The sequence below is a fragment of the Oncorhynchus keta genome, unplaced genomic scaffold (assembly GCF_023373465.1).
Source record: "Oncorhynchus keta strain PuntledgeMale-10-30-2019 unplaced genomic scaffold, Oket_V2 Un_scaffold_3464_pilon_pilon, whole genome shotgun sequence".
In the NCBI taxonomy this organism is placed as follows: domain Eukaryota; kingdom Metazoa; phylum Chordata; class Actinopteri; order Salmoniformes; family Salmonidae; genus Oncorhynchus; species Oncorhynchus keta.
Window position 1 is genome coordinate 40,001 of NW_026290918.1, and position 26,837 is coordinate 66,837.

General features: G+C 47.1%; 1 protein-coding gene and 1 long non-coding RNA gene across 4 annotated transcripts in view; both read right to left on the reverse strand.

Annotated features, from left to right (window-relative positions):
* The window catches only part of osbpl10b (oxysterol binding protein-like 10b), a 130,764-nt gene that overhangs the window by 7,283 nt on the left and 96,644 nt on the right, over window positions 1-26,837 (reverse strand). Inside the window, exon 8 of the mRNA XM_052515870.1 lies at window positions 25,294-25,939. Within this exon, the coding sequence (XP_052371830.1) occupies window positions 25,294-25,939 (646 nt within the window). The remainder of the gene's footprint in view (window positions 1-25,293; window positions 25,940-26,837) is intronic.
* On the reverse strand, window positions 9,095-10,941 carry LOC127928680 (uncharacterized). Of its 3 annotated transcripts, none has more exons than XR_008131781.1 (6): window positions 10,786-10,941; window positions 10,384-10,497; window positions 9,899-10,048; window positions 9,767-9,838; window positions 9,286-9,633; window positions 9,095-9,120 (listed from the first exon to the last, which is right to left on the reverse strand). It is a non-coding gene; the product is annotated as an uncharacterized LOC127928680 (long non-coding RNA). The 3 variants fall into 3 exon arrangements; XR_008131782.1 differs by lacking the exon at window positions 10,786-10,941 and adding an exon at window positions 10,678-10,722 and having other exon boundaries at window positions 10,384-10,521; XR_008131783.1 differs by lacking the exons at window positions 9,767-9,838; window positions 9,899-10,048; window positions 10,786-10,941 and adding an exon at window positions 10,082-10,166 and having other exon boundaries at window positions 9,286-9,659; window positions 10,384-10,736.

Consider the following 26,837-nt stretch of genomic DNA (forward strand, 5'->3'; position numbering starts at 1 on the left):
CATCACAGCAGCACGATTTGTGGCCCGTTGCCATGAGAACGGGGCATCCAGTGGAACACAAACAACCTTGTAAATACATCCCATAATGATCTGTTCATTTATCTTCCCTTTCATTCTTCAACTTCTTGCACGTCGTTACAACACTGTACAGAGGCTATAATATAACATTTAAAATGTCTTTATTCTTTTAAATATATTTAGTAACGTTTACTAATGGTTCTCCTTGTTGACTTCACATTTTATTGACTGTCTATTCCATTTGCTTAACATTACCAAAGCAAATGCCCAACAACAGCCCTTTGAATTGAATTGAACTGAGAGAGAGAGGTCAGAGGTCAATCAGAGAACACCTTGTGACTGCTGTGACAAAGACTCATTTCAACCAGATGTACCCAGCTTGTGTTCTTTTATCCTTTAACAGGACTGGATCCTAGTTAATGTGGTAACAGGACTGGATCCTAGTTAATACAGGAACAGGACTGGATCCTAGTTAATACAGGAACAGGACTGGATCCTAGTTAATGTGGTAACAGGACTGGATCCTAGTTAATACAGGAACAGGACTGGATCCTAGTTAATGTGGTAACAGGACTGGATCCTAGTTAATACAGGAACAGGACTGGATCCTAGTTAATGTGGTAACAGGACTGGATCCTAGTTAATACAGGAACAGGACTGGATCCTAGTTAATGTGGTAACAGGACTGGATCCTAGTTAATACAGGAACAGGACTGGATCCTAGTTAATGTGGTAACAGGACTGGATCCTAGTTAATACAGGAACAGGACTGGATCCTAGTTAATGTGGTAACAGGACTGGATCATAGTTAATACAGGAACAGGACTGGATCCTAGTTAATACAGGAACAGGACTGGATCCTAGTTAATACAGGAACAGGACTGGATCCTAGTTAATACAGGAACAGGACTGGATCCTAGTTAATGTGGTAACAGGACTGGATCCTAGTTAATGTGGTAACAGGACTGGATCCTAGTTAATACAGGAACAGGACTGGATCCTAGTTAATACAGGAACAGGACTGGATCCTAGTTAATACAGGAACAGGACTGGATCCGAGTTAATACAGGAACAGGACTGGATCCTAGTTAATGTGGTAACAGGACTGGATCCTAGTTAATGTGGTAACAGGACTGGATCCTAGTTTGAACAGTTCTCTCCTAGTTAATGTGGTAACAGGTCCTGTCCTGGTTTACAGGAACAGGACTGGATCCCTAACAGGCTCCTACAGGAACAGGACTGAGTCCTGTCCAGGACTTCTCTCCTGGATCTGTTAATGTGGTAACAGGACTCCTCTCTGAGTCCTGTCCTGGTTCTCCTCTCCTCTCTGAGTCCTGGTCATGGTTCTCTCCTCTCTCTGAGTCCTGTCCTGGTTCTCTAGTTAATACTCTGAGTCCTAGTCCTGGACTCTCTGATCCCTCTCTCTGAGTCCTGTCCTGGAACAGGACTCTCCTCTCTCTGAGTCCTGTCCTGGCTCTCTACCAGGACTGGATCCTAGTTCTGAGTCCTGTCCTGGCTTAATCCAGGAACAGGACTGAGTCCTGTCCTGGTAACAGGACTCTCCTAATCTGAGTCCTGTCCTGGTTCTGGTAACCTCTCTGAGTCCTGTCCTGGCTCTCTCCTCTCTCTGAGTCCTGTCCTGGCTCTCTCCTCCTCTCTGAGTCCTGTCCTGGCTGTCCTGGTCCTCTCTCTGAGTCCTGTCCTGGTTCTCTCCTCTCTCTGAGTCCTGTCCTGGCTCTCTCCTCTCTCTGAGTCCTGTCCTGGCTCTCTCCTCTCTCTGAGTCCTGTCCTGGTTCTCTCCTCTCTGAGTCCTGTCCTCTCTCTGAGTCCTGTCCTGGCTCTCTCCTCTCTCTGAGTCCTGTCCTGGCTCTCTCCTCTCTCTGAGTCCTGTCCTGGCTCTCTCCTCTCTGAGTCCTGTCCTGGCTCTCTCCTCTCTCTGAGTCCTGTCCTGGCTCTCTCTCTCTCTGAGTCCTGTCCTGGCTCTCTCCTCTCTCTGAGTCCTGTCCTGGCTCTCTCCTCTCTCTGAGTCCTGTCCTGGCTCTCTCCTCTCTCTGAGTCCTGTCCTGGCTCTCTCCTCTCTCTGAGTCCTGTCCTGGCTCTCTCCTCTCTGAGTCCTGTCCTGCTTCTCTCATCTCTCTGAGTCCTGTCCTGCTTCTCTCCTCTCTGAGTCCTGTCCTGCTTCTCTCCCTCTGAGTCCTGTCCTGATTCACATCCTTTCTGAGTCCTGTCCTCATCTCTCCTCATCTCTCTGAGCTGAGCCCTGGCCCGGCCCTCTCATCTCTCCTCTCTCTGAGCCCTGGCCTGGCCCTCTCATCTCTCCTCTCTCAGTACATTACATAAGAGACAGCTGGGTGAAATCTGCTGCGGGCAGAAACCCAGGTCTGACAGATCCACATCTGTTTCCCCAAGACAGGAGGGGGTGGAGGGGGAGGGGGGGGGGGAGAGGAGATGGCCCTGCCTCAGTGTCTTTCTGGAGGGGTGGAGGGGGAGAGGAGATGGCCCTGCCTCAGTGTCTTTCTGGAGGGGGGAGGGGGGGGGGAGAGGAGATGGCCCTGGGGGATGGGGAGAGGAGATGGCCCTGCCTCAGTGTCTTTCTGGAGGGGTGGAGGGGGAGGGGGATGGGGAGAGGAGATGGCCCTGCCTCAGTGTCTTTCTGGGAGGGGTGGAGGGGGGGGGGATGGGGAGAGGAGATGGCCCTGCCTCAGTGTCTTTCTGGAGGGGTGGAGGGGGAGATGGAGATGAGATGGCCCTGCCTCAGTGTCTTTCTGGAGGGGTTGAGGGGGAGAGGAGATGGCCCTGCCTCAGTGTCATTCTGGAGGGGGGTGGAGGGGAGAGGAGATGGCCCTGCCTCAGTGTCTTTCTGGAGGGGGGGAGGGGGAGAGGGAGGAGGGGAGGGGAGGGGAGGAGGGGGAGAGGAGATGGCCCTGCCTCAGTGTCTTTCTGGGAGGGGGAGGGGTGGAGGGGGGGGGAGGGGGAGGGGGGAGAGGAGATGGCCCTGCCTCAGTGTCTTTCTGAGGAGAGGGGTGGAGGGGGAGGGGGAGGGGAGGGGAGGAGGGGGAGAGGAGATGGCCCTGCCTCAGTGTCTTTCTGGAGGGGGAGGGGGGGGGGGGGAGGGGAGGAGGGGGAGAGGAGATGGCCCTGCCTCAGTGTCTTTCTGGAGGGGGGGGGGGGAGGAGGGGAGGAGGGGGGAGAGGAGATGGCCCTGCCTCAGTGTCTTTCTGGAGGGGGGGGTGGAGGGGGAGGGGAGGGGAGGGGGGGAGAGGAGATGGCCCTGCCTCAGTGTCTTTCTGGAGGGGGGAGGGGGAGGGGGGGGAGGGGAGAGGAGATGGCCCTGCCTCAGTGTCTTTCTGGAGGGGTGGAGGGGGGAGGGGTGGAGGGGAGAGGAGATGGCCCTGCCTCAGTGTCTTTCTGGAGGGGTGGAGGGGGGAGGGGGAGAGGAGAGGGAGGCTAGGGCCTGATGCATCTGTTTCCCAAATACAGGAAGGGTTGGGGCGGTCGGCACATTGCAGGAAGTGCTCAGTGAGAGGCTCTCGGCTCGCTAGCCTGGCAGCGCTATTGTGAGAATGTGTGAGAATGCCAGGTCAGCGTTTCTTACTAAGAGTGGCCACGTCACCTGCTGTCACAAATACACACCCACACACTCACCAGCATGCTAGCACACGTGTACATGTGCACAATCACACACATACACACATACACGCTTCACAGAGACATGCTTCCCTCCCTGCCTGCCTGCCTCACAGTGTTCGATGCAAAGGATGCTGGGGGTATACGACGTGGTGCGTTAGATGTCACCGAGGGACAGACGGTGGAGCCAATCCCCTGTCTCTATATCAGGCTACCAGGTTGACCATCACAATCCTCTGTCTCTATATCAGACTACCAGGTTGACCATCACAATCCCCTGTCTCTATATCAGACTACCAGGTTGACCATCACAATCCTCTGTCTCTATATCAGACTACCAGGTTGACCATCACAATCCTCTGTCTCTATATCAGGCTACCAGGTTGACCATCACAATCCTCTGTCTCTATATCAGGCTACCAGGTTGACCATCACAATCCTCTGTCTCTATATCAGGCTACCAGGTTGACCATCACAATCCTCTGTCTCTATATCAGGCTACCAGGTTGACCATCACAATCCCCTGTCTCTATATCAGGCTACCAGGTTGACCATCACAATCCCCTGTCTCTATATCAGACTACCAGGTTGACCATCACAATCCTCTGTCTCTATATCAGGCTACAAGGTTGACCATCAATCCTCTGTCTCTATATCAGGCTACCAGGTTGACCATCACAATCCTCTGTCTCTATATCAGGCTACCAGGTTGACCATCACAATCCTCTGTCTCTATATCAGACTACCAGGTTGACCATCACAATCCTCTGTCTCTATATCAGGCTACCAGGTTGACCATCTATATCAGGCAATCCATCTGTCTCTATATCAGACTACCAGGTTGACCATCACAATCCTCTGTCTCTATATCAGGCTACCAGGTTGACCATCACAATCCTCTGTCTCTATATCAGGCTACCAGGTTGACCATCACAATCCTCTGTCTCTATATCAGACTACCAGGTTGACCATCACAATCCCCTGTCTCTATATCAGGCTACCAGGTTGACCATCACAATCCTCTGTCTCTATATCAGGCTACCAGGTTGACCATCACAATCCCCTGTCTCTATATCAGGCTACCAGGTTGACCATCACAATCCTCTGTCTCTATATCAGACTACCAGGTTGACCATCACAATCCCCTGTCTCTATATCAGACTACCAGGTTGACCATCACAATCCCCTGTCTCTATATCAGACTACCAGGTTGACCATCACAATCCCCTGTCTCTATATCAGACTACCAGGTTGACCATCACAATCCTCTGTCTCTATATCAGACTACCAGGTTGACCATCACAATCCTCTGTCTCTATATCAGACTACCAGGTTGACCATCACAATCCTCTGTCTCTATATCAGACTACCAGGTTGACCATCACAATCCTCTGTCTCTATATCAGGCTACCAGGTTGACCATCACAATCCTCTGTCTCTATATCAGACTACCAGGTTGACCATCACAATCCTCTGTCTCTATATCAGACTACCAGGTTGACCATCACAATCCCCTGTCTCTATATCAGACTACCAGGTTGACCATCACAATCCTCTGTCTCTATATCAGACTACCAGGTTGACCATCACAATCCTCTGTCTCTATATCAGACTACCAGGTTGACCATCACAATCCTCTGTCTCTATATCAGACTACCAGGTTTCTATATCAGACCACTAGGTTGACCATCACAATCCTCTGTCTCTATATCAGACTACCAGGTTGACCATCACAATCCTCTGTCTCTATATCAGACTACCAGGTTGACCATCACAATCCCCTGTCTCTATATCAGACTACCAGGTTGACCATCACAATCCTCTGTCTCTATATCAGACTACCAGGTTGACCATCACAATCCCCTGTCTCTATATCAGACTACCAGGTTGACCATCACAATCCTCTGTCTCTATATCAGACTACCAGGTTGACCATCACAATCCTCTGTCTCTATATCAGACTACCAGGTTGACCATCACAATCCCCTGTCTCTATATCAGACTACCAGGTTGACCATCACAATCCTCTGTCTCTATATCAGACTACCAGGTTGACCATCACAATGACCATCCCTGTCTCTATATCAGACTACCAGGTTGACCATCACAATCCTCTGTCTCTATATCAGGTTGACCATCACAATCCCCTGTCTCTATATCAGACTACCAGGTTGACCATCACAATCCCCTGTCTCTATATCAGACTACCAGGTTGACCATCACAATCCTCTGTCTCTTCAAGCGTCTGCTGGGACATTCTAAAGAGATCCATGTCCCATGGAAGATGTACTGTGGGATTCCTACCCCAGAGTATAAATGGTTGTAGTCTCTTATTCCAGTTGTGTGGAGAGGTACCTACAGCCTGAGAGATACCTATAGCCTGAGAGATACCTACAGCCTGAGAGATACCTACAGCCTGAGAGATACCTACAGCCTCCTACAGCCTGAGAGATACCTACAGCCTGAGAGATACCTACAGCCTCCTACAGCCTGAGAGCTACCTACAGCCTGAGAGATACCTACAGCCTCCTACAGCCTGAGAGACACCTACAGCCTCCTACAGCCTGAGAGATACCTACAGCCTGAGAGACACCGACAGCCTGAGAGACACCTACAGCTGGAGAGCTACCTACAGCCTGAGAGACACCTACAGCCTCCTACAGCCTGAGAGACACCTACAGCCTCCTACAGCCTGAGAGCTACCTACAGCCTGAGAGATACCTACAGCCTCCTACAGCCTGAGAGCTACCTACAGCCTGAGAGACACCTACAGCCTGAGAGACACCTACCAACTCCTACAGCCTGAGAAATACCTACAGCCTCCTACAGCCTGAGAGACACATACAGCCTCCTACAGCCTGAGAGATAGCTACAGCCTGAGAGCTACCTACAGCCTCCTACAGCCTGAGAGACACCTACAGCCTCCTACAACCTGAGAGATACCTACAGCCTGAGAGACACCTACAGTCTCCTACAGCCTGAGAGATATCTACAGCCTGAGAGATACCTACAGCCTGAGAGCTACCTACAGCCTCCTACAGCCCGAGAAACACCTACAGCCTGAGAGATACCTACAGCCTCCTACAGCCTGGGAGACACCTACAGCCTGAGAGCTACCTACAGCCTGAGAGATACCTACAGCCTCCTACAGCCTGAGAGCTACCTACAGCCTCCTACAGCCTGAGAGACACCTACAGCCTCCTACAGCCTGAGAGATACCTACAGCCTCCTACAGCCTGGGAGACACCTACAGCCTGAGAGATACCTACAGCCTCCTACAGCCCGAGAGACACCTACAGCCTCCTACAGCCTGAGAGACACCTACAGCCTCCTACAGCCTGAGAGACACCTACAGCCTCCTACAGCCTGAGAGACACCTACAGCCTCCTACAGCCTGAGAGACACCTACAGCCTCCTACAGCCTGAGAGACACCTACAGCCTCCTACAGCCTGAGAGACACCTACAGCCTCCTACAGCCTGGGAGACACTATAGCCTCCTACCTGAGAGACACCTACAGCCTCCTACAACCTGAGAGACACCTACAGCCTCCTACAACCTGGGAGACACCTACAGCCTCCTACAGCCTGGGAGACACCTACAGCCTGAGAGCTACCTACAGCCTGAGAGCTACCTACAGCCTGGGAGACCTACAGACACCTACAGCCTGAGAGACCTACAGCCTGACCTACAGCCTGGAGACACCTACAGCCTCCTACAGCCTGGGATCACAGCCTTACAGCCTGAGATCAGACTACCTACCTACAGCCTGAGAGACACCTACAGCCTCCTACAACCTGAGAGACACCTACAGCCTCCTACAACCTGGGAGACACCTACAGCCTGAGAGACACCTACAGCCTCCTACAACCGGAGAGACACCTACAGCCTCCTACAGCCTGAGTGACCTACAGCCTCCTACAGCCTGAGAGACACCTACAGCCTCCTACAACCTGAGAGACACCTACAGCCTCCTACAACCTGGGAGACACCTACAGCCTCCTACAGCCTGAGAGACACCTACAGCCTGAGAGACACCTACAGCCTCCTACAGCCTGGGAGACACTTACAGCCTGAGAGCTACCTACAGCCTGAGAGACACCTACAGCCTCCTACAACCTGAGAGACACCTACAGCCTCCTACAACCTGGGAGACACCTACAGCCTCCTACAGCCTGGGAGACACTTACAGCCTGACCTATCAGCCTCCTACAGCCTGAGAGCTACCTACAGCCTGACATCACACCTACAGCCTCCTACAGCCTGAGAGACACCAGCCTGACAGCCTCCTACAGCCTGGGAGACACCTACAGCCTGAGAGACACCTACAGCCTCCTACAGCCTGAGACACCTTCAGACACCCAGCCTCCTGACCAGCCTCCTACAGCCTGAGTGATCACCTACAGCCTGAGAGACACCTACAGCCTCCTACAACCTGAGAGACACCTACAGCCTCCTACAGCCTGGGAGACACCTACAGCCTCCTACAGCCTGCCTCCTACACAACCTACAGCCTCCTACAGCCTGAGAGACACCTACAGCCTCCTACAGCCTGAGAGACACCTACAGCCTCCTACAGCCTGAGAGACACCTACAGCCTCCTACAGCCTGAGAGACACCTACAGCCTCCTACAGCCTGAGAGACACCTACAGCCTCCTACAGCCTGAGAGACACCATACAGCCTCCTGACCGGTGGCGTCACCGCCTGGTATGGCTCCTGCTCTGCATCTGACCGTAAGCCACTACAGAGGGTAGTCCATACGGCCCAGTACCTCACTGAGGGCCTACCAGCTTCCTACATCCAGGACCAATATAACAGCGGTGTCAGAGGAAAGCCCTAAAACCTGTCAGAGACACCAGTCACCCGAGTCAAAGACTGTTCTCTCTGCTTCAGCACAGCAAGTGGTACAATCCGCCAAGTCTAGGTATCAGAGGTTCCTTAACAGCTTCTCCCCCAAGCCATAAGACTCCTGAACAATTAATCAAATGTCCAAGATATTACATTGACCCCCTCCATTTGTTTTTAACACTGCTGCAACTCCTGCTTATTATCTATGCATAGTCACCCCCCCACCTACAAGTACAAATGACCTCTAACCTGTACCTCTGACTCAGTACTGGTACCACCTGTACATAACCTCCACACTGACTCAGTACCGGTACCTCCTGCCTGAGACATAACCTCCACACTGACTCAGTACCGGAGATACCTACAGCCTCCTGTACATAACCTCCACACTGACTACAGGTACCGGTACAGCCTCCTGTACATAACCTCCCACACTGACTCGGAGAGTACCTCCTGTACATAACCTCCACAGCCTGACTCTGGTACCTCCTGTATATAACCTCCACACTGACCTCGGTACCTCCTGTATATAACCTCCACACTGACTCGAGTACCTCCTGTATATAACCTCCACACTGACTCGGTACCTCCTGTATATGACCTCCACACTGACTCTGTACCGGTACCTCCTGTATATAACCTCCACACTGACTCGGTACCTCCTGTATATAACCTCCACACTGACTCGGTACCTCCTGTATATAACCTCCACATTGACTCGGTACCACCTGTATATAACCTCCACACTGACTCGGTACCACCTGTATATAACCTCCACACTGACTCGGTACCTCCTGTATATAACCTCCACACTGACTCGGTACCTCCTGTATATAACCTCCACATTGACTCGGTACCACCTGTATATAACCTCCACACTGACTCGGTACCTCCTGTATATAACCTCCACACTGACCCGGTACCTCCTGTATATAACCTCCACACTGACTCTGTACCTCCTGTATATAACCTCCACACTGACTCTGTACCGGTACCTCCTGTATATAACCTCCACACTGACCCGGTACCTCCTGTATATAACCTCCACACTGACTCTGTACCGGTACCTCCTGTATATAACCTCCACACTGACCCGGTACCTCCTGTATATAACCTCCACACTGACTCTGTACCGGTACCTCCTGTATATAACCTCCACACTGACCTGGTACCTCCTGTATATAACCTCCACACTGACTCTGGTACCTCCTGTATATAACCTCCACACTGACCCGGTACCTCCTGTATATAACCTCCACACTGAATCGGTACCTCCTGTATATAACCTCCACACTGACCCGGTACCTCCTGTATATAACCTCCACACTGACTCTGTACCGGTACCTCCTGTATATAACCTCCACACTGACTCTGCCTGGGAGACACCTACAGCCTGACCGGTACCTCCTGTATATAACCTCCACACTGACCCGGTACCTCCTGTATATAACCTCCACACTGACTCTGTACCGGTACCTCCTGTATATAACCTCCACACTGACTCTGTACCGGTACCTCCTGTATATAACCTCCACACTGACTCTGTACCGGTACCTCCTGTATATAACCTCCACACTGACTCTGTACCCGGTACCTCCTGTATATAACCTCCACACTGACTCTGTACCGGTACCTCCTGTATATAACCTCCACACTGACTCTGTACCGGTACCTCCTGTATATAACCTCCACACTGACTCTGTACCGGTACCTCCTGTATATAACCTCCACACTGACCCTGTACCTCCTGTATATAACCTCCACACTGACTCTGTACCGGTACCTCCTGTATATAACCTCCACACTGACTCTCGGTACCTCCTGTATATAACCTCCACACTGACTCTGTACCGGTACCTCCTGTATATAACCTCCACACTGACCGGTACCTCCTGTATATAACCTCCACACTGACCCGGTACCTCCTGTATATAACCTCCACACTGACTCTGTACCGGTACCTCCTGTATATAACCTCCACACTGACTCTGTACCGGTACCTCCTGTATATAACCTCCACACTGACTCTGTACCGGTACCTCCTGTATATAACCTCCACACTGACTCTGTACCGGTACCTCCTGTATATAACCTCCACACTGACCCGGTACCTCCTGTATATAACCTCCACACTGACTCTGTACCGGTACCTCCTGTATATAACCTCCACACTGACTCTGTACCGGTACCTCCTGTATATAACCTCCACACTGACTCGGTACCTCCTGTATATAACCTCCACACTGACCCGGTACCTCCTGTATATAACCTCCACACTGACCCGGTACCACCTGTATATAACCTCCACACTGACTCGGTACCTCCTGTATATAACCTCCACACTGACTCGGTACCTCCTGTATATAACCTCCACACTGACCCGGTACCTCCTGTATATAACCTCCACACTGACCCGGTACCTCCTGTATATAACCTCCACACTGACCCGGTACCTCCTGTATATAACCTCCACACTGACTCTGTACCGGTACCTCCTGTATATAACCTCCACACTGACCCGGTACCTCCTGTATAAAGCATCGTTACTGTTGTGTTATTATGTTACTTCATATTATTTTTACTTTAGATTATTTGGTAAATATTTTCTTAACTCTTTCTTGAACCGCACTGTTGGTTTAAGGGCTTCCTGTGAGCATTTCACTAAAGTTCACACTTGTTGTATTCGGCGCATGTGACAAATAAAGTTTGATTTGATTCGATTTGACAACCACAACACACACCTCCCCATCACCCCCCCCCACACACACACACACACACCTCCACCATCACACACACACACACACACCACCCCCTCACCATATGTGCTCTCTCTCCTGGTTTCATTAGCATATCTGCTATGACTCAGGGGGGGAGACAAGGAGACCGTCCTCGTTAGTAATTCATGCTGTCCTAATTACTGAGAGGTCTAATTGTCCGTGAGACTCAGGATAGCATAATGTCAGAAACTGCTTTGATAATCATTCAATTAAACAGACTTTACGAGGCAAAAACATGTTTGTTGTTTAGCGGTCGACTATTTGACATCAAAGTGGAGAAAGTGCTGAATCTGCTCAGTGTGTTCTGCAATATTAAAGACACAAATAAACGTTCTCAGGAATGTTTAGCTTTCGATAAACAGTTGATCATCAAGAAGAAAGGTTTAGTCTGACTGTAACGGTTGTCTCCTCTGACGAGGAGGAGTAGTAGGAAGGATCGGAGGACCAGATGTAACGGTTGTCTCCTCTGACGAGGAGGAGTAGTAGGAAGGATCGGAGGACCAGATGTAACGGTTGTCTCCTCTGACGAGGAGGAGTAGTAGGAAGGATCGGAGGACCAGATGTAACGGTTGTCTCCTCTGACGAGGAGGAGTAGTAGGAAGGATCGGAGGACCAGATGTAACGGTTGTCTCCTCTGACGAGGAGGAGTAGTAGGAAGGATCGGAGGACCAGATGTAACGGTTGTCTCCTCTGACGAGGAGGAGTAGTAGGAAGGATCGGAGGACCAGATGTAACGGTTGTCTCCTCTGACGAGGAGGAGTAGTAGGAAGGATCGGAGGACCAGATGTAACGGTTGTCTCCTCTGACGAGGAGGAGTAGTAGGAAGGGTCGGAGGACCAGATGTAACGGTTGTCTCCTCTGACGAGGAGGAGTAGTAGGAAGGGTCGGAGGACCAGATGTAACGGTTGTCTCCTCTGACGAGGAGGAGTAGTAGGAAGGATCGGAGGACCAGAGCGCAGCGTGGTAAGTGTTCATGATATTTATTATAACTCAGAACACTAAAGAATAAAACAACAAAGAGAACGAAATGAAACCGAAACAGTCCCGAATAACCTGCAAACAGACAACTCATAGTGGGAAACCTCCTGCCTAATATCCACACCTCTCCTCTGACAAGGGATTGACAGTAGCCTCTGAACCATCAGGAGGACACAGAAATACCAAATCATAGAAAAAGGAACATAGACTGCCCACCCCAACTCACGCCCTCTGACCACACTAAAACAACGACATCACAAAGGAACTAAAGGTCAGAACGTGACACTGACTTCCTTCAGCACTCTACACACAGTATGCAGTGGTACAACACACTACAGTCTTCACTAAGAGTGGTACAACACACTACAGTCTTCACTAAGAGTGGTACAACACACTAGTCTTCACTAAGAGTGGTACAACACACTACAGTCTGAGTGGACAAGACTGACAGCTTCCTAAGAGTGGTACAACACACTACAGGAACTAAGAGTGGTACAACACACTACAGTCTTCCTAAAACAACAACACACTACAGTCTTCACTAAGAGTGGTACAACACTCTTCACTAAGAGTGGTACCACACTACAGTCTTCACTAAGAGTGGTACAACACACTACAGTCTTCACTAAGAGTGGTACAACACCACACTCACAGTGGAAACACCTCACTAAGAGTGGTACAACACACTACAGTCTTCACTCAGTGGTACAACACACTACAGTCTTCACTAAGAGTGGTACAACACACTACAGTCTTCACTAAGAGTGGTACAACACACTACAGTCTTCACTAAGAGTGGTACAACACACTACAGTCTTCACTAAGAGTGGTACAACACACTACAGTCTTCACTAAGACTGGTACAGTGGTACACACACTACAGTCTTCACTAAAGTGGTACAACACACTACAGTCTTCACTAAGAGTGGTACAACACACTACAGTCTTCACTAAGAGTGGTACAACACACTACAGTCTTCACTAAGAGTGGTACAACACACTACAGTCTTCACAGTGGTACAACACACTACAGTCTTCACTAAGAGTGGTACAACACACTACAGTCTTCACTAAGAGTGGTACAACACACAGTCTTCACTAAGAGTGGTACAACACACTACAGTCTTCACTAAGAGTGGTACAACACACTACAGTCTTCACTAAGAGTGGTACAACACACTACAGTCTTCACTAAGAGTGGTACAACACACTCACAGTCTTCACTAAGAGTGGTACAACACACTACAGTCTTCACTAAGAGTGGTACAACACACTACAGTCTTCACTAAGAGTGGTACAACACACTACAGTCTTCACTAAGAGTGGTACAACACACTACAGTCTTCACTAAGAGTGGTACAACACACTACAGTCTTCACTAAGAGTGGTACAACACACTACAGTCTTCACTAAGAGTGGTACAACACACTACAGTCTTCACTAAGAGTGGTACAACACACTACAGTCTTCACTAAGAGTGGTACAACACACTACAGTCTTCACTAAGAGTGGTACAACACACTACAGTCTTCACTAAGAGTGGTACAACACACTACAGTCTTCACTAAGAGTGGTACAACACACTACAGTCTTCACTAAGAGTGGTACAACACACTACAGTCTTCACTAAGAGTGGTACAACACACTACAGTCTTCACTAAGAGTGGTTCAGTCTTCACTAAGAGTGGTACAACACACTACAGTCTTCACTAAGAGTGGTACAACACACTACAGTCTTCACTAAGAGTGGTACAACACACTACAGTCTTCACTAAGAGTGGTACAACACACTACAGTCTTCACTAAGAGTGGTACAACACACTGGTACAGTCTTCACTAAGAGTGGTACAACACACTACAGTCTTCACTAAGAGTGGTACAACACACTACAGTCTTCACTAAGAGTGGTACAACACACTACAGTCTTCACTAAGAGTGGTACAACACACTACAGTCTTCACTAAGAGTGGTACAACACACTACAGTCTTCACTAAGAGTGGTACAGTCTTCACTAAAGTGGTACAACACACTACAGTCTTCACTAAGAGTGGTACAACACACTACAGTCTTCACTAAGAGTGGTACAACACACTACAGTCTTCACTAAGAGTGGTACAACACACTACAGTCTTCACTAAGAGTGGTACAACACACTACAGTCTTCACTAAGAGTGGTACAACACACTACAGTCTTCACTAAGAGTGGTACAACACACTACAGTCTTCACTAAAGTGGTACAACACACTACAGTCTTCACTACAACACAAGAGTGGTACAACACACTACAGTCTTCACTAAGAGTGGTACAACACACTACAGTCTTCACTAAGAGTGGTACTACAGTCTTCACTAAGAACAACACACTACAGTCTTCACTAAGAGTGGTACAACACACTACAGTCTTCACTAAGAGTGGTACAACACACTACAGTCTTCACTAAGAGTGGTACAACACACTACAGTCTTCACTAAGAGTGGTACAACACACTACAGTCTTCACTAAGAGTGGTACAACACACTACAGTCTTCACTAAGAGTGGTACAACACACTACAGTCTTCACTAAGAGTGGTACACACACACTACAGTCTTCACTAAGAGTGGTACAACACACTACAGTCTTCACTAAGAGTGGTACAACACACTACAGTCTTCACTAAGAGTGGTACAACACACTACAGTCTTCACTAAAGTGGACTACAGTCTTCACTAAGAGTGGTACAACACACTACAGTCTTCACTAAGAGTGGTACAACACACACAGTCTTCACACTACAGTCTTCACTAAGAGTGGTACAACACACTACAGTCTTCACTAAGAGTGGTACAACACACTACAGTCTTCACTAAGAGTGGTACAACACACTACAGTCTTCACTAAGAGTGGTACAACACACTCCAGTCTTCACAGTCTTCACTAAGAGTGGTACAACACACTACAGTCTTCACTAAGAGTGGTACAACACACTACAGTCTTCACTAACACACTACAGTCTCACTGGTACAACACACTACAGTCTTCACTAAGAGTGGTACAACACACTACAGTCTTCACTAAGAGTGGTACAACACACAGTCTTCACTAAGAGTGGTACAACACACAGTCTTCACTAAGAGTGGTACAACACACTACAGTCTTCACTAAGAGTGGTACAACACACTACAGTCTTCACTAAGAGTGGTACAACACACTACAGTCTTCACTAAGAGTGGTACAACACACTACAGTCTTCACTAAGAGTGGTACAACACACTAGTCTTCACTAAGAGTGGTACAACACACTACAGTCTTCACTAAGAGTGGTACAACACACTACAGTCTTCACTAAGAGTGGTACAACACACTACAGTCTTCACTAAGAGTGGTACAACACACTACAGTCTTCACTAAGAGTGGTACAACACACTACAGGCTTCACATTCTTCACCTGCTCGGCGGGACGCTGCCAGTCAGCCAATTATATGCTACTTTCAATCTTAATCCGATTACCTTGGATTAAAACGAGACATTAAAGCCTAAAACTCCTTTAAACTCAGCTAATTAAACCCTGGAATGTGATTAAGGAACTTTAAAAACAGAGAGTTGACACGAGCTTTCAGTCAGTCACCTCTTATCAACCGTAGACTGTCTGAACCTGTCATCGATGGTATTACTGTACAGTATATTACGGATCACCAACGGCAACATAACAAACACTATTATAACAGTCTGACGTGTCATGGAGGATCCATGACTACCATGACGGATCACCAACGGCAACATAACAAACACTATTATAACAGTCTGACGTGTCATGGAGGATCCATGACTACCATGACGGATCACCAACGGCAACATAACAAACACTATTATAACAGTCTGACGTGTCATGGAGGATCCATGACTACCATGACGGATCACCAACGGCAACATAACAAACACTATTATAACAGTCTGACGTGTCATGGAGGATCCATGACTACCATGACGGATCACCAACGGCAACATAACAAACACTATTATAACAGTCTGACGTGTCATGCAGGATCCATGACTACCACACTGACGGATCACCAACGGCAACACTAACAAACACTATTATAACAGTCTGACGTTTCATGAACAGGATCCATGACTACCATGACGGATCACCAACGGCAACATAACAAACACTATTATAACAGTCTGACGTGTCATGGAGGATCCATGACTACCATGACGGATCACCAACGGCAACATAACAAACACTATTATAACAGTCTGACGTGTCATGGAGGATCCATGACTACCATGACGGATCACCAACGGCAACATAACAAACACTATTATAACAGTCTGACGTTTCATGGAGGATCCATGACTACCATGACGGATCACCAACGGCAACATAACAAACACTATTATAACAGTCTGACGTTTCATGGAGGATCCATGACTACCATGACGGATCACCAACGGCAACATAACAAACACTATTATAACAGTCTGACGTTTCATGGAGGATCCATGACTACCATGACGGATCACCAACGGCAACATAACAAACACTATTATAACAGTCTGACGTTTCATGGAGGATCCATGACTACCATGACGGATCACCAACGGCAACATAACAAACACTATTATAACAGTCTGACGTGTCATGGAGGATCCATGACTACCATGACGGATCACCAACAGCAACATAACAAACACTTATTTGGGTCAGGGTTACCAGGGTTTCTCTGTCAGGTCACATTGTTAGTTAAAACTCCTGGCTCCAGTCATAACTAAGTTAGCTGTCTGTCAACAGTTCCAGAACACTAACACCTACCTAGAACTACAGTAGCTGTATCTGTCAACAGTTCCAGAACACTAACACCTACCTAGAACTACAGTAGCTGTATCTGTCAACAGTTCCAGAACACTAACACCTACCTAGAACTACAGTAGCTGTATCTGTCAACAGTTCCAGAACACTAACACCTACCTAGAACTACAGTAGCTGTATCTGTCAACAGTTCCAGAACACTAACACCTACCTAGAACTACAGTAGCTGTCTGTCAACAGTTCCAGAACACTAACACCTACCTAGAACTACAGTAGCTGTATCTGTCAACAGTTCCAGAACACTAACACCTACCTAGAACTACAGTAGCTGTGTCTGTCAACAGTTCCAGAACACTAACACCTACCTAGAACTACAGTAGCTGCATCTGTCAACAGTTCCAGAACACTAACACCTACCTAGAACTACAGTAGCTGTATCTGTCAACAGTTCCAGAACACTAACACCTACCTAGAACTACAGTAGCTGTATCTGTCAACAGTTCCAGAACACTAACACCTACCTAGAACTACAGTAGCTGTATCTGTCAACAGTTCCAGAACACTAACACCTACCTAGAACTACAGTAGCTGTGTCTGTCAACAGTTCCAGAACACTAACACCTACCTAGAACTACAGTAGCTGTCTGTCAACAGTTCCAGAACACTAACACCTACCTAGAACTACAGTAGCTGTGTCTGTCAACAGTTCCAGAACACTAACACCTACCTAGAACTACAGTAGCTGTGTCTGTCAACAGTTCCAGAACACTAACACCTACCTAGAACTACAGTAGCTGTATCTGTCAACAGTTCCAGAACACTAACACCTACCTAGAACTACAGTAGCTGTATCTGTCAACAGTTCCAGAACACTAACACCTACCTAGAACTACAGTAGCTGTGTCTGTCAACAGTTCCAGAACACTAACACCTACCTAGAACTACAGTAGCTGTGTCTGTCAACAGTTCCAGAACACTAACACCTACCTAGAACTACAGTAGCTGTATCTGTCAACAGTTCCAGAACACTAACACCTACCTAGAACTACAGTAGCTGTATCTGTCAACAGTTCCAGAACACTAACACCTACCTAGAACTACAGTAGCTGTATCTGTCAACAGTTCCAGAACACTAACACCTACCTAGAACTACAGTAGCTGTATCTGTCAACAGTTCCAGAACACTAACACCTACCTAGAACTACAGTAGCTGTATCTGTCAACAGTTCCAGAACACTAACACCTACCTAGAACTACAGTAGCTGTATCTGTCAACAGTTCCAGAACACTAACACCTACCTAGAACTACAGTAGCTGTATCTGTCAACAGTTCCAGAACACTAACACCTACCTAGAACTACAGTAGCTGTGTCTGTCAACACAGTTCCAGAACACTCAACAGTTCCAGAACACTACCTAGAACTACAGTAGCTGTATCTGTCAACAGTTCCAGAACACTAACACCTACCTAGAACTACAGTAGCTGTATCTGTCAACAGTTCCAGAACACTAACACCTACCTAGAACTACAGTAGCTGTATCTGTCAACAGTTCCAGAACACTAACACCTACCTAGAACTACAGTAGCTGTATCTGTCAACAGTTCCAGAACACTAACACCTACCTAGAACTACAGTAGCTGTATCTGTCAACAGTTCCAGAACACTAACACCTACCTAGAACTACAGTAGCTGTATCTGTCAACAGTTCCAGAACACTAACACCTACCTAGAACTACAGTAGCTGTATCTGTCAACAGTTCAGAACACTAACACCTACCTAGAACTACAGTAGCTGTCACATCTGTCAACAGTTCCAGAACACTAACACCTACCTAGAACTACAGTAGCTGTATCTGTCAACAGTTCCAGAACACTAACACCTACCTAGAACTACAGTAGCTGTATCTGTCAACAGTTCCAGAACACTAACACCTACCTAGAACTACAGTAACTGTCAACAGTTCCAGAACACTAACACCTACCTAGAACTACAGTAGCTGTGTCTGTCAACAGTTCCAGAACACTAACACCTACCTAGAACTACAGTAGCTGTATCTGTCAACAGTTCCAGAACACTAACACCTACCTAGAACTACAGTAGCTGTGTCTGTCAACAGTTCCAGAACACTAACACCTACCTAGAACTACAGTAGCTGTATCTGTCAACAGTTCCAGAACACTAACACCTACCTAGAACTACAGTAGCTGTATCTGTCAACAGTTCCAGAACACTAACACCTACCTAGAACTACAGTAGCTGTATCTGTCAACAGTTCAGAACACTAACACCTACCTAGAACTACAGTAGCTGTATCTGTCAACAGTTCCAGAACACTAACACCTACCTAGAACTACAGTAGCTGTATCTGTCAACAGTTCCAGAACACTAACACCTACCTAGAACTACAGTAGCTGTATCTGTCAACAGTTCCAGAACACTAACACCTACCTAGAACTACAGTAGCTGTATCTGTCAACAGTTCCAGAACACTAACACCTACCTAGAACTACAGTAGCTGTAACACCTACCTAGAACTACAGTCTATCTCTCAACAGTTCCAGAACACTAACACCTACCTAGAACTACAGTAGCTGTATCTGTCAACAGTTCCAGAACACTAACACCTACCTAGAACTACAGTAGCTGTATCTGTCAACAGTTCCAGAACACTAACACCTACCTAGTCAACAGTTCAGAACAACACCTACCTAGTACTACAGTAGCTGTATCTGTCAACAGTTCCAGAACACTAACACCTACCTAGAACTACAGTAGCTGTATCTGTCAACAGTTCCAGAACACTAACACCTACCTAGAACTACAGTAGCTGTGTCTGTCAACAGTTCCAGAACACTAACACCTACCTAGAACTACAGTAGCTGTATCTGTCAACAGTTCCAGAACACTAACACCTACCTAGAACTACAGTAGCTGTATCTGTCTGTCAACAGTTCCAGAACACTAACACCTACCTAAGAACTACAGTAGCTGTGTCTGTCAACAGTTCCAGAACACTAACACCTACCTAGAACTACAGTAGCTGTGTCTGTCAACAGTTCCAGAACACTAACACCTACCTAGAACTACAGTAGCTGTATCTGTCAACAGTTCCAGAACACTAACACCTACCTAGAACTACAGTAGCTGTATCTGTCAACAGTTCCAGAACACTAACACCTACCTAGAACTACAGTAGCTGTGTCTGTCAACAGTTCCAGAACACTAACACCTACCTAGAACTACAGTAGCTGTATCTGTCAACAGTTCCAGAACACTAACACCTACCTAGAACTACAGTAGCTGTGTCTGTCAACAGTTCCAGAACACTAACACCTACCTAGAACTACAGTAGCTGTGTCTGTCAACAGTTCCAGAACACTAACACCTACCTAGAACTACAGTAGCTGTATCTGTCAACAGTTCCAGAACACTAACACCTACCTAGAACTACAGTAGCTGTGTCTGTCAACAGTTCCAGAACACTAACACCTACCTAGAACTACAGTAGCTGTATCTGTCAACAGTTCCAGAACACTAACACCTACCTAGAACTACAGTAGCTGTATCTGTCAACAGTTCCAGAACACTAACACCTACCTAGAACTACAGTAGCTGTATCTGTCAACAGTTCCAGAACACTAACACCTACCTAGAACTACAGTAGCTGTGTCTGTCAACAGTTCCAGAACACTAACACCTACCTAGAACTACAGTAGCTGTGTCTGTCAACAGTTCCAGAACACTAACACCTACCTAGAACTACAGTAGCTGTATCTGTCAACAGTTCCAGAACACTAACACCTACCTAGAACTACAGTAGCTGCATCTGTCAACAGTTCCAGAACACTAACACCTACCTAGAACTACAGTAGCTGTATCTGTCAACAGTTCTAGAACACTAACACCTACCTAGAACTACAGTAGCTGTATCTGTCAACAGTTCCAGAACACTAACACCTACCTAGAACTACAGTAGCTGTGTCTGTCAACAGTTCCAGAACACTAACACCTACCTAGAACTACAGTAGCTGTGTCTGTCAACAGTTCCAGAACACTAACACCTACCTAGAACTACAGTAGCTGTGTCTGTCAACAGTTCCAGAACACTAACACCTACCTAGAACTACAGTAGCTGTATCTGTCAACAGTTCCAGAACACTAACACCTACCTAGAACTACAGTAGCTGTATCTGTCAACAGTTCCAGAACACTAACACCTACCTAGAACTACAGTAGCTGTATCTGTCAACAGTTCCAGAACACTAACACCTACCTAGAACTACAGTAGCTGTGTCTGTCAACAGTTCCAGAACACTAACACCTACCTAGAACTACAGTAGCTGTGTCTGTCAACAGTTCCAGAACACTAACACCTACCTAGAACTACAGTAATCTGTCAACAGTTCCAGAACACTAACACCTACCTAGAACTACAGTAGCTGTGTCTGTCAGTTCCAGTCAACAGTTCTGTCAACAGAACACTAACACCTACCTAGAACTACAGTAGCTGTATCTGTCAACAGTTCCAGAACACTAACACCTACCTAGAACTACAGTAGCTGTATCTGTCAACAGTTCCAGAACACTAACACCTACCTAGAACTACAGTAGCTGAACACTAACACCTACCTAGAACTCTGTCAACAGTTCCAGAACACTAACACCTACCTAGAACTACAGTAGCTGTATCTGTCAACAGTTCCAGAACACTAACACCTACCTAGAACTACAGTAGCTGTGTCTGTCAACAGTTCCAGAACACTAACACCTACCTAGAACTACAGTAGCTGTATCTGTCAACAGTTCCAGAACACTAACACCTACCTAGAACTACAGTAGCTGTATCTGTCAACAGTTCCAGAACACTAACACCTACCTAGAACTACAGTAGCTGTGTCTGTCAACAGTTCCAGAACACTAACACCTACCTAGAACTACAGTAGCTGTATCTGTCAACAGTTCCAGAACACTAACACCTACCTAGAACTACAGTAGCTGTGTCTGTCAACAGTTCCAGAACACTAACACCTACCTAGAACTACAGTAGCTGTGTCTGTCAACAGTTCCAGAACACTAACACCTACCTAGAACTACAGTAGCTGTATCTGTCAACAGTTCCAGAACACTAACACCTACCTAGAAACAGTAGCATCTGTAGCAGTTCCAGAACACTAACACCTACCTAGAACTACAGTAGCTGTCTGTCAACAGTTCCAGAACACTAACACCTACCTAGAACTACAGTAGCTGTATCTGTCAACAGTTCCAGAACACTAACACCTACCTAGAACTACAGTAGCTGTGTCTGTCAACAGTTCCAGAACACTAACACCTACCTAGAACTACAGTAGCTGTGTCTGTCAACAGTTCCAGAACACTAACACCTACCTAGAACTACAGTAGCTGTATCTGTCAACAGTTCCAGAACACTAACACCTACCTAGAACTACAGTAGCTGTGTCTGTCAACAGTTCCAGAACACTAACACCTACCTAGAACTACAGTAGCTGTGTCTGTCAACAGTTCCAGAACACTAACACCTACCTAGAACTACAGTAGCTGTATCTGTCAACAGTTCCAGAACACTAACACCTACCTAGAACTACAGTAGCTGTATCTGTCAACAGTTCCAGAACACTAACACCTACCTAGAACTACAGTAGCTGTGTCTGTCAACAGTTCCAGAACACTAACACCTACCTAGAACTACAGTAGCTCCAGAACACTAACACCTACCTAGAACTCAGTAGCTGTATCAGTTCCAGAACACTAACACCTACCTAGAACTACAGTAGCTGTATCTGTCAACAGTTCCAGAACACTAACACCTACCTAGAACTACAGTAGCTGTATCTGTCAACAGTTCCAGAACACTAACACCTACCTAGAACTACAGTAGCTGTATCTGTCAACAGTTCCAGAACACTAACACCTACCTAGAACTACAGTAGCTGTATCTGTCAACAGTTCCAGAACACTAACACCTACCTAGAACTACAGTAGCTGTATCTGTCAACAGTTCCAGAACACTAACACCTACCTAGAACTACAGTAGCTGTGTCTGTCAACAGTTCCAGAACACTAACACCTACCTAGAACTACAGTAGAACACTAACACCTACCTAGAACTCTGTCAACAGTTCCAGAACACTAACACCTACCTAGAACTACAGTAGCTGTATCTGTCAACAGTTCCAGAACACTAACACCTACCTAGAACTACAGTAGCTGTATCTGTCAACAGTTCCAGAACACTAACACCTACCTAGAACTACAGTAGCTGTATCTGTCAACAGTTCCAGAACACTAACACCTACCTAGAACTACAGTAGCTGTATCTGTCAACAGTTCCAGAACACTAACACCTACCTAGAACTACAGTTAGCTGAACTACAGTCTGTCAACAGTTCCAGAACACTAACACCTACCTAGAACTACAGTAGCTGTATCTGTCAACAGTTCCAGAACACTAACACCTACCTAGAACTACAGTAGCTGTATCTGTCAACAGTTCCAGAACACTAACACCTACCTAGAACTACAGTAGCTGTATCTGTCAACAGTTCCAGAACACTAACACCTACCTAGAACTACAGTAGCTGTATCTGTCAACAGTTCCAGAACACTAACACCTACCTAGAACTACAGTAGCTGTGTCTGTCAACAGTTCCAGAACACTAACACCTACCTAGAACTACAGTAGCTGTGTGTCTGTCAACAGTTCCAGAACACTAACACCTACCTAGAACTACAGTAGCTGTATCTGTCAACAGTTCCAGAACACTAACACCTACCTAGAACTACAGTAGCTGTGTCTGTCAACAGTTCCAGAACACTAACACCTACCTAGAACTACAGTAGCTGTGTCTGTCAACAGTTCCAGAACACTAACACCTACCTAGAACTACAGTAGCTGTGTCTGTCAACAGTTCCAGAACACTAACACCTACCTAGAACTACAGTAGCTGTCTGTCAACAGTTCCAGAACACTAACACCTACCTAGAACTACAGTAGCTGTGTCTGTCAACAGTTCCAGAACACTAACACCTACCTAGAACTACAGTAGCTGTATCTGTCAACAGTTCCAGAACACTAACACCTACCTAGAACTACAGTAGCTGTATCTGTCAACAGTTCCAGAACACTAACACCTACCTAGAACTACAGTAGCTGTATCTGTCAACAGTTCCAGAACACTAACACCTACCTAGAACTACAGTAGCTGTCTGTCAACAGTTCTAGAACACTAACACCTACCTAGAACTACAGTAGCTGTCTGTCAACAGTTCCAGAACACTAACACCTACCTAGAACTACAGTTAGGTGCTGTACACTATAACTACTGTATAGCTGGCTTTCAGTAGGTACTGTAACCCCTAGTTATAACTACTGTATTGCTGGCTCTCAGTAGGTGCTGTTCACTGTAACCCCTAGTTATAACTACTGTATTGCTGGCTCTCAGTAGGTGCTGTTCACTGTAACCCCTAGTTATAACTACTGTATAGCTGGCTCTCAGTAGGTGCTGTTCACTGTAACCCCTAGTTATAACTACTGTATAGCTGGCTCTCAGTAGGTGCTGTTCACTGTAACCCCTAGTAATAACTACTGTATAGCTGGCTCTCAGTAGGTGCAATTCACTGTAACCCCTAGTAATAACTACTGTATAGCTGGCTCTCAGTAGGTGCAATTCACTGTAACCCCTAGTAATAACTACTGTATAGCTGGCTCTCAGTAGGTGCAATTCACTGTAACCCCTAGTAATAACTACTGTATAGCTGGCTCTCAGTAGGTGCAATTCACTGTAACCCCTAGTAATAACTACTGTATAGCTGGCTCTCAGTAGGTGCAATTCACTGTAACCCCTAGTAATAACTACTGTATAGCTGGCTCTCAGTAGGTGCAATTCACTGTAACCCCTAGTAATAACTACTGTATAGCTGGCTCTCAGTAGGTGCAATTCACTGTAACCCCTAGTAATAACTACTGTATAGCTGGCTCTCAGTAGGTGCAATTCACTGTAACCCCTAGTCATAACTACTGTATAGCCGGCTCTCAGTAGGTGCTGTTCACTGTAACCCCTAGTCATAACTACTGTATCGCCGGCTCTCAGTAGGTGCTGTCCACTGTAACCCCTAGTCATAACTACTGTATCGCCGGCTCTCAGTAGGTGCTGTCCACTGTAACCCCTAGTAACAGTAGTAACAAACTAGTCCTAACTAGATCCAGTGCTGTGCAGTAATGCTCACCTTCCCCGACCATAGACACTCCGATGGACATGCCCATGAACTTGCTTCGGGTCCAGACGTGGGTGTTGACGCACATGTTCCTCTCTTTACACTCGCAGTAGAACCCAGTGACGGGTGGGTGGTGTGACACCTGCTCCGCCACGAACCTTACCCGGTAACAGTCCTCTGTCTGAGCACCCCCGCCCTCCGTCCCTGTCCGGCGGGAGGCTCTAGAGGAAGAGGCGGAGTTAGGGGAAGAGCCTCTAGAGGAAGAGGCGGGGTTAGAGGAAGAGGCGGGGTTAGAGGAAGAGGCGGGGTTAGGGGAAGAGCCTCTAGAGGAAGAGGTGGGGTTAGGGGCGGGGTTTGAAGTGGGTGTCGTGTTAGTGTTTGGAACAGAGCTCATGGTCCTCGGTGGGTGGACTCTCTCTCGGGGGACGTCCCAGGAACACCTGAAACTCTCTCCCAGGATGGGGTTGTAGGGTTTCTTGGCCACGGCACCCTTGCGCCCCTCGTGAAAGGCGGTCAGGTAGTATTCCACGAATCGGACGATGCGCTCCTCTGGGGTGGTTCCCGTGGTGATGGTCAGGAACATGTCTGGGTGAGCCATGAAGTTAGCGTACATCTCTAGGAGGGAACGCTTCTCCAGGATAAAGGTAGGGAGTACCACCTGTAGAAAGGAGAAGGAAGGAGAGAGAGAGAGAGAGAGAGAGAGAGAGAGAGAGAGAGAGAGAGAGAGAGAGAGAGAGGAGAAGGAGAGAGAGAGAGAGAGAGAGAGAGAGAGAGAGAGAGAGAGAGAGAGAGAGAGAGAGAGAGAGAGAGGAGAGAGAGGAGAGAGAGAGAGAGAGAGAGAGAGAGAGAGAGAGAGAGGAAGGAGAGAGAGAGAGAGAGAGAGAGAGAGAGAGAGAGAGAGAGGAAGGTGAAAGAGAGAGAGGACAGCAACACAATTAGACCCAACCAAATCATGAGAAAACAAAAAGATAATTACTTGACACACTGGAAAGAATTCACAAAACAACAAAAGACAATTAGAATGCTATTTGGCCCTAAACAGAGAGTACACAGCGGCAGAACACCTGACCACTGTGACTGACCCAAACTTAAGGAAAGCTTTGACTAAGTGGTCCTTCTGTAGCTCAGTTGGTAGAGCATGGCGCTTGTAACGCCAGGGTAGTGGGTTCGATCCCCGAGACCACCCATACGTAGAATGTATGCACACATGACTGTAAGTCGCTTTGGATAAAAGCGTCTGCTAAATGGCATATATTATTATATTATTATATATTAAGTACAGACTCAGTGAGCATAGCCTTGCTATTGAGAAAGGCCGTTAGGAAAAGCTTTGACTAAGTACAGACTCAGTAAGCATAACCTTGCTATTGAGAAAGGTCGCTTTAGACAGACATGGCTGTCAAGAGAAGACACAAAATGAGGTGGAAACTGAGCTGCACTTCCTAACCTCCTGCCCAATGTATGACCATATTAGAGACACATATTTCCCTCAGATCACACAGATCCACAAAGAATTCGAAAACAAACCCAATTTTGATAAACTCCCATATCTACTG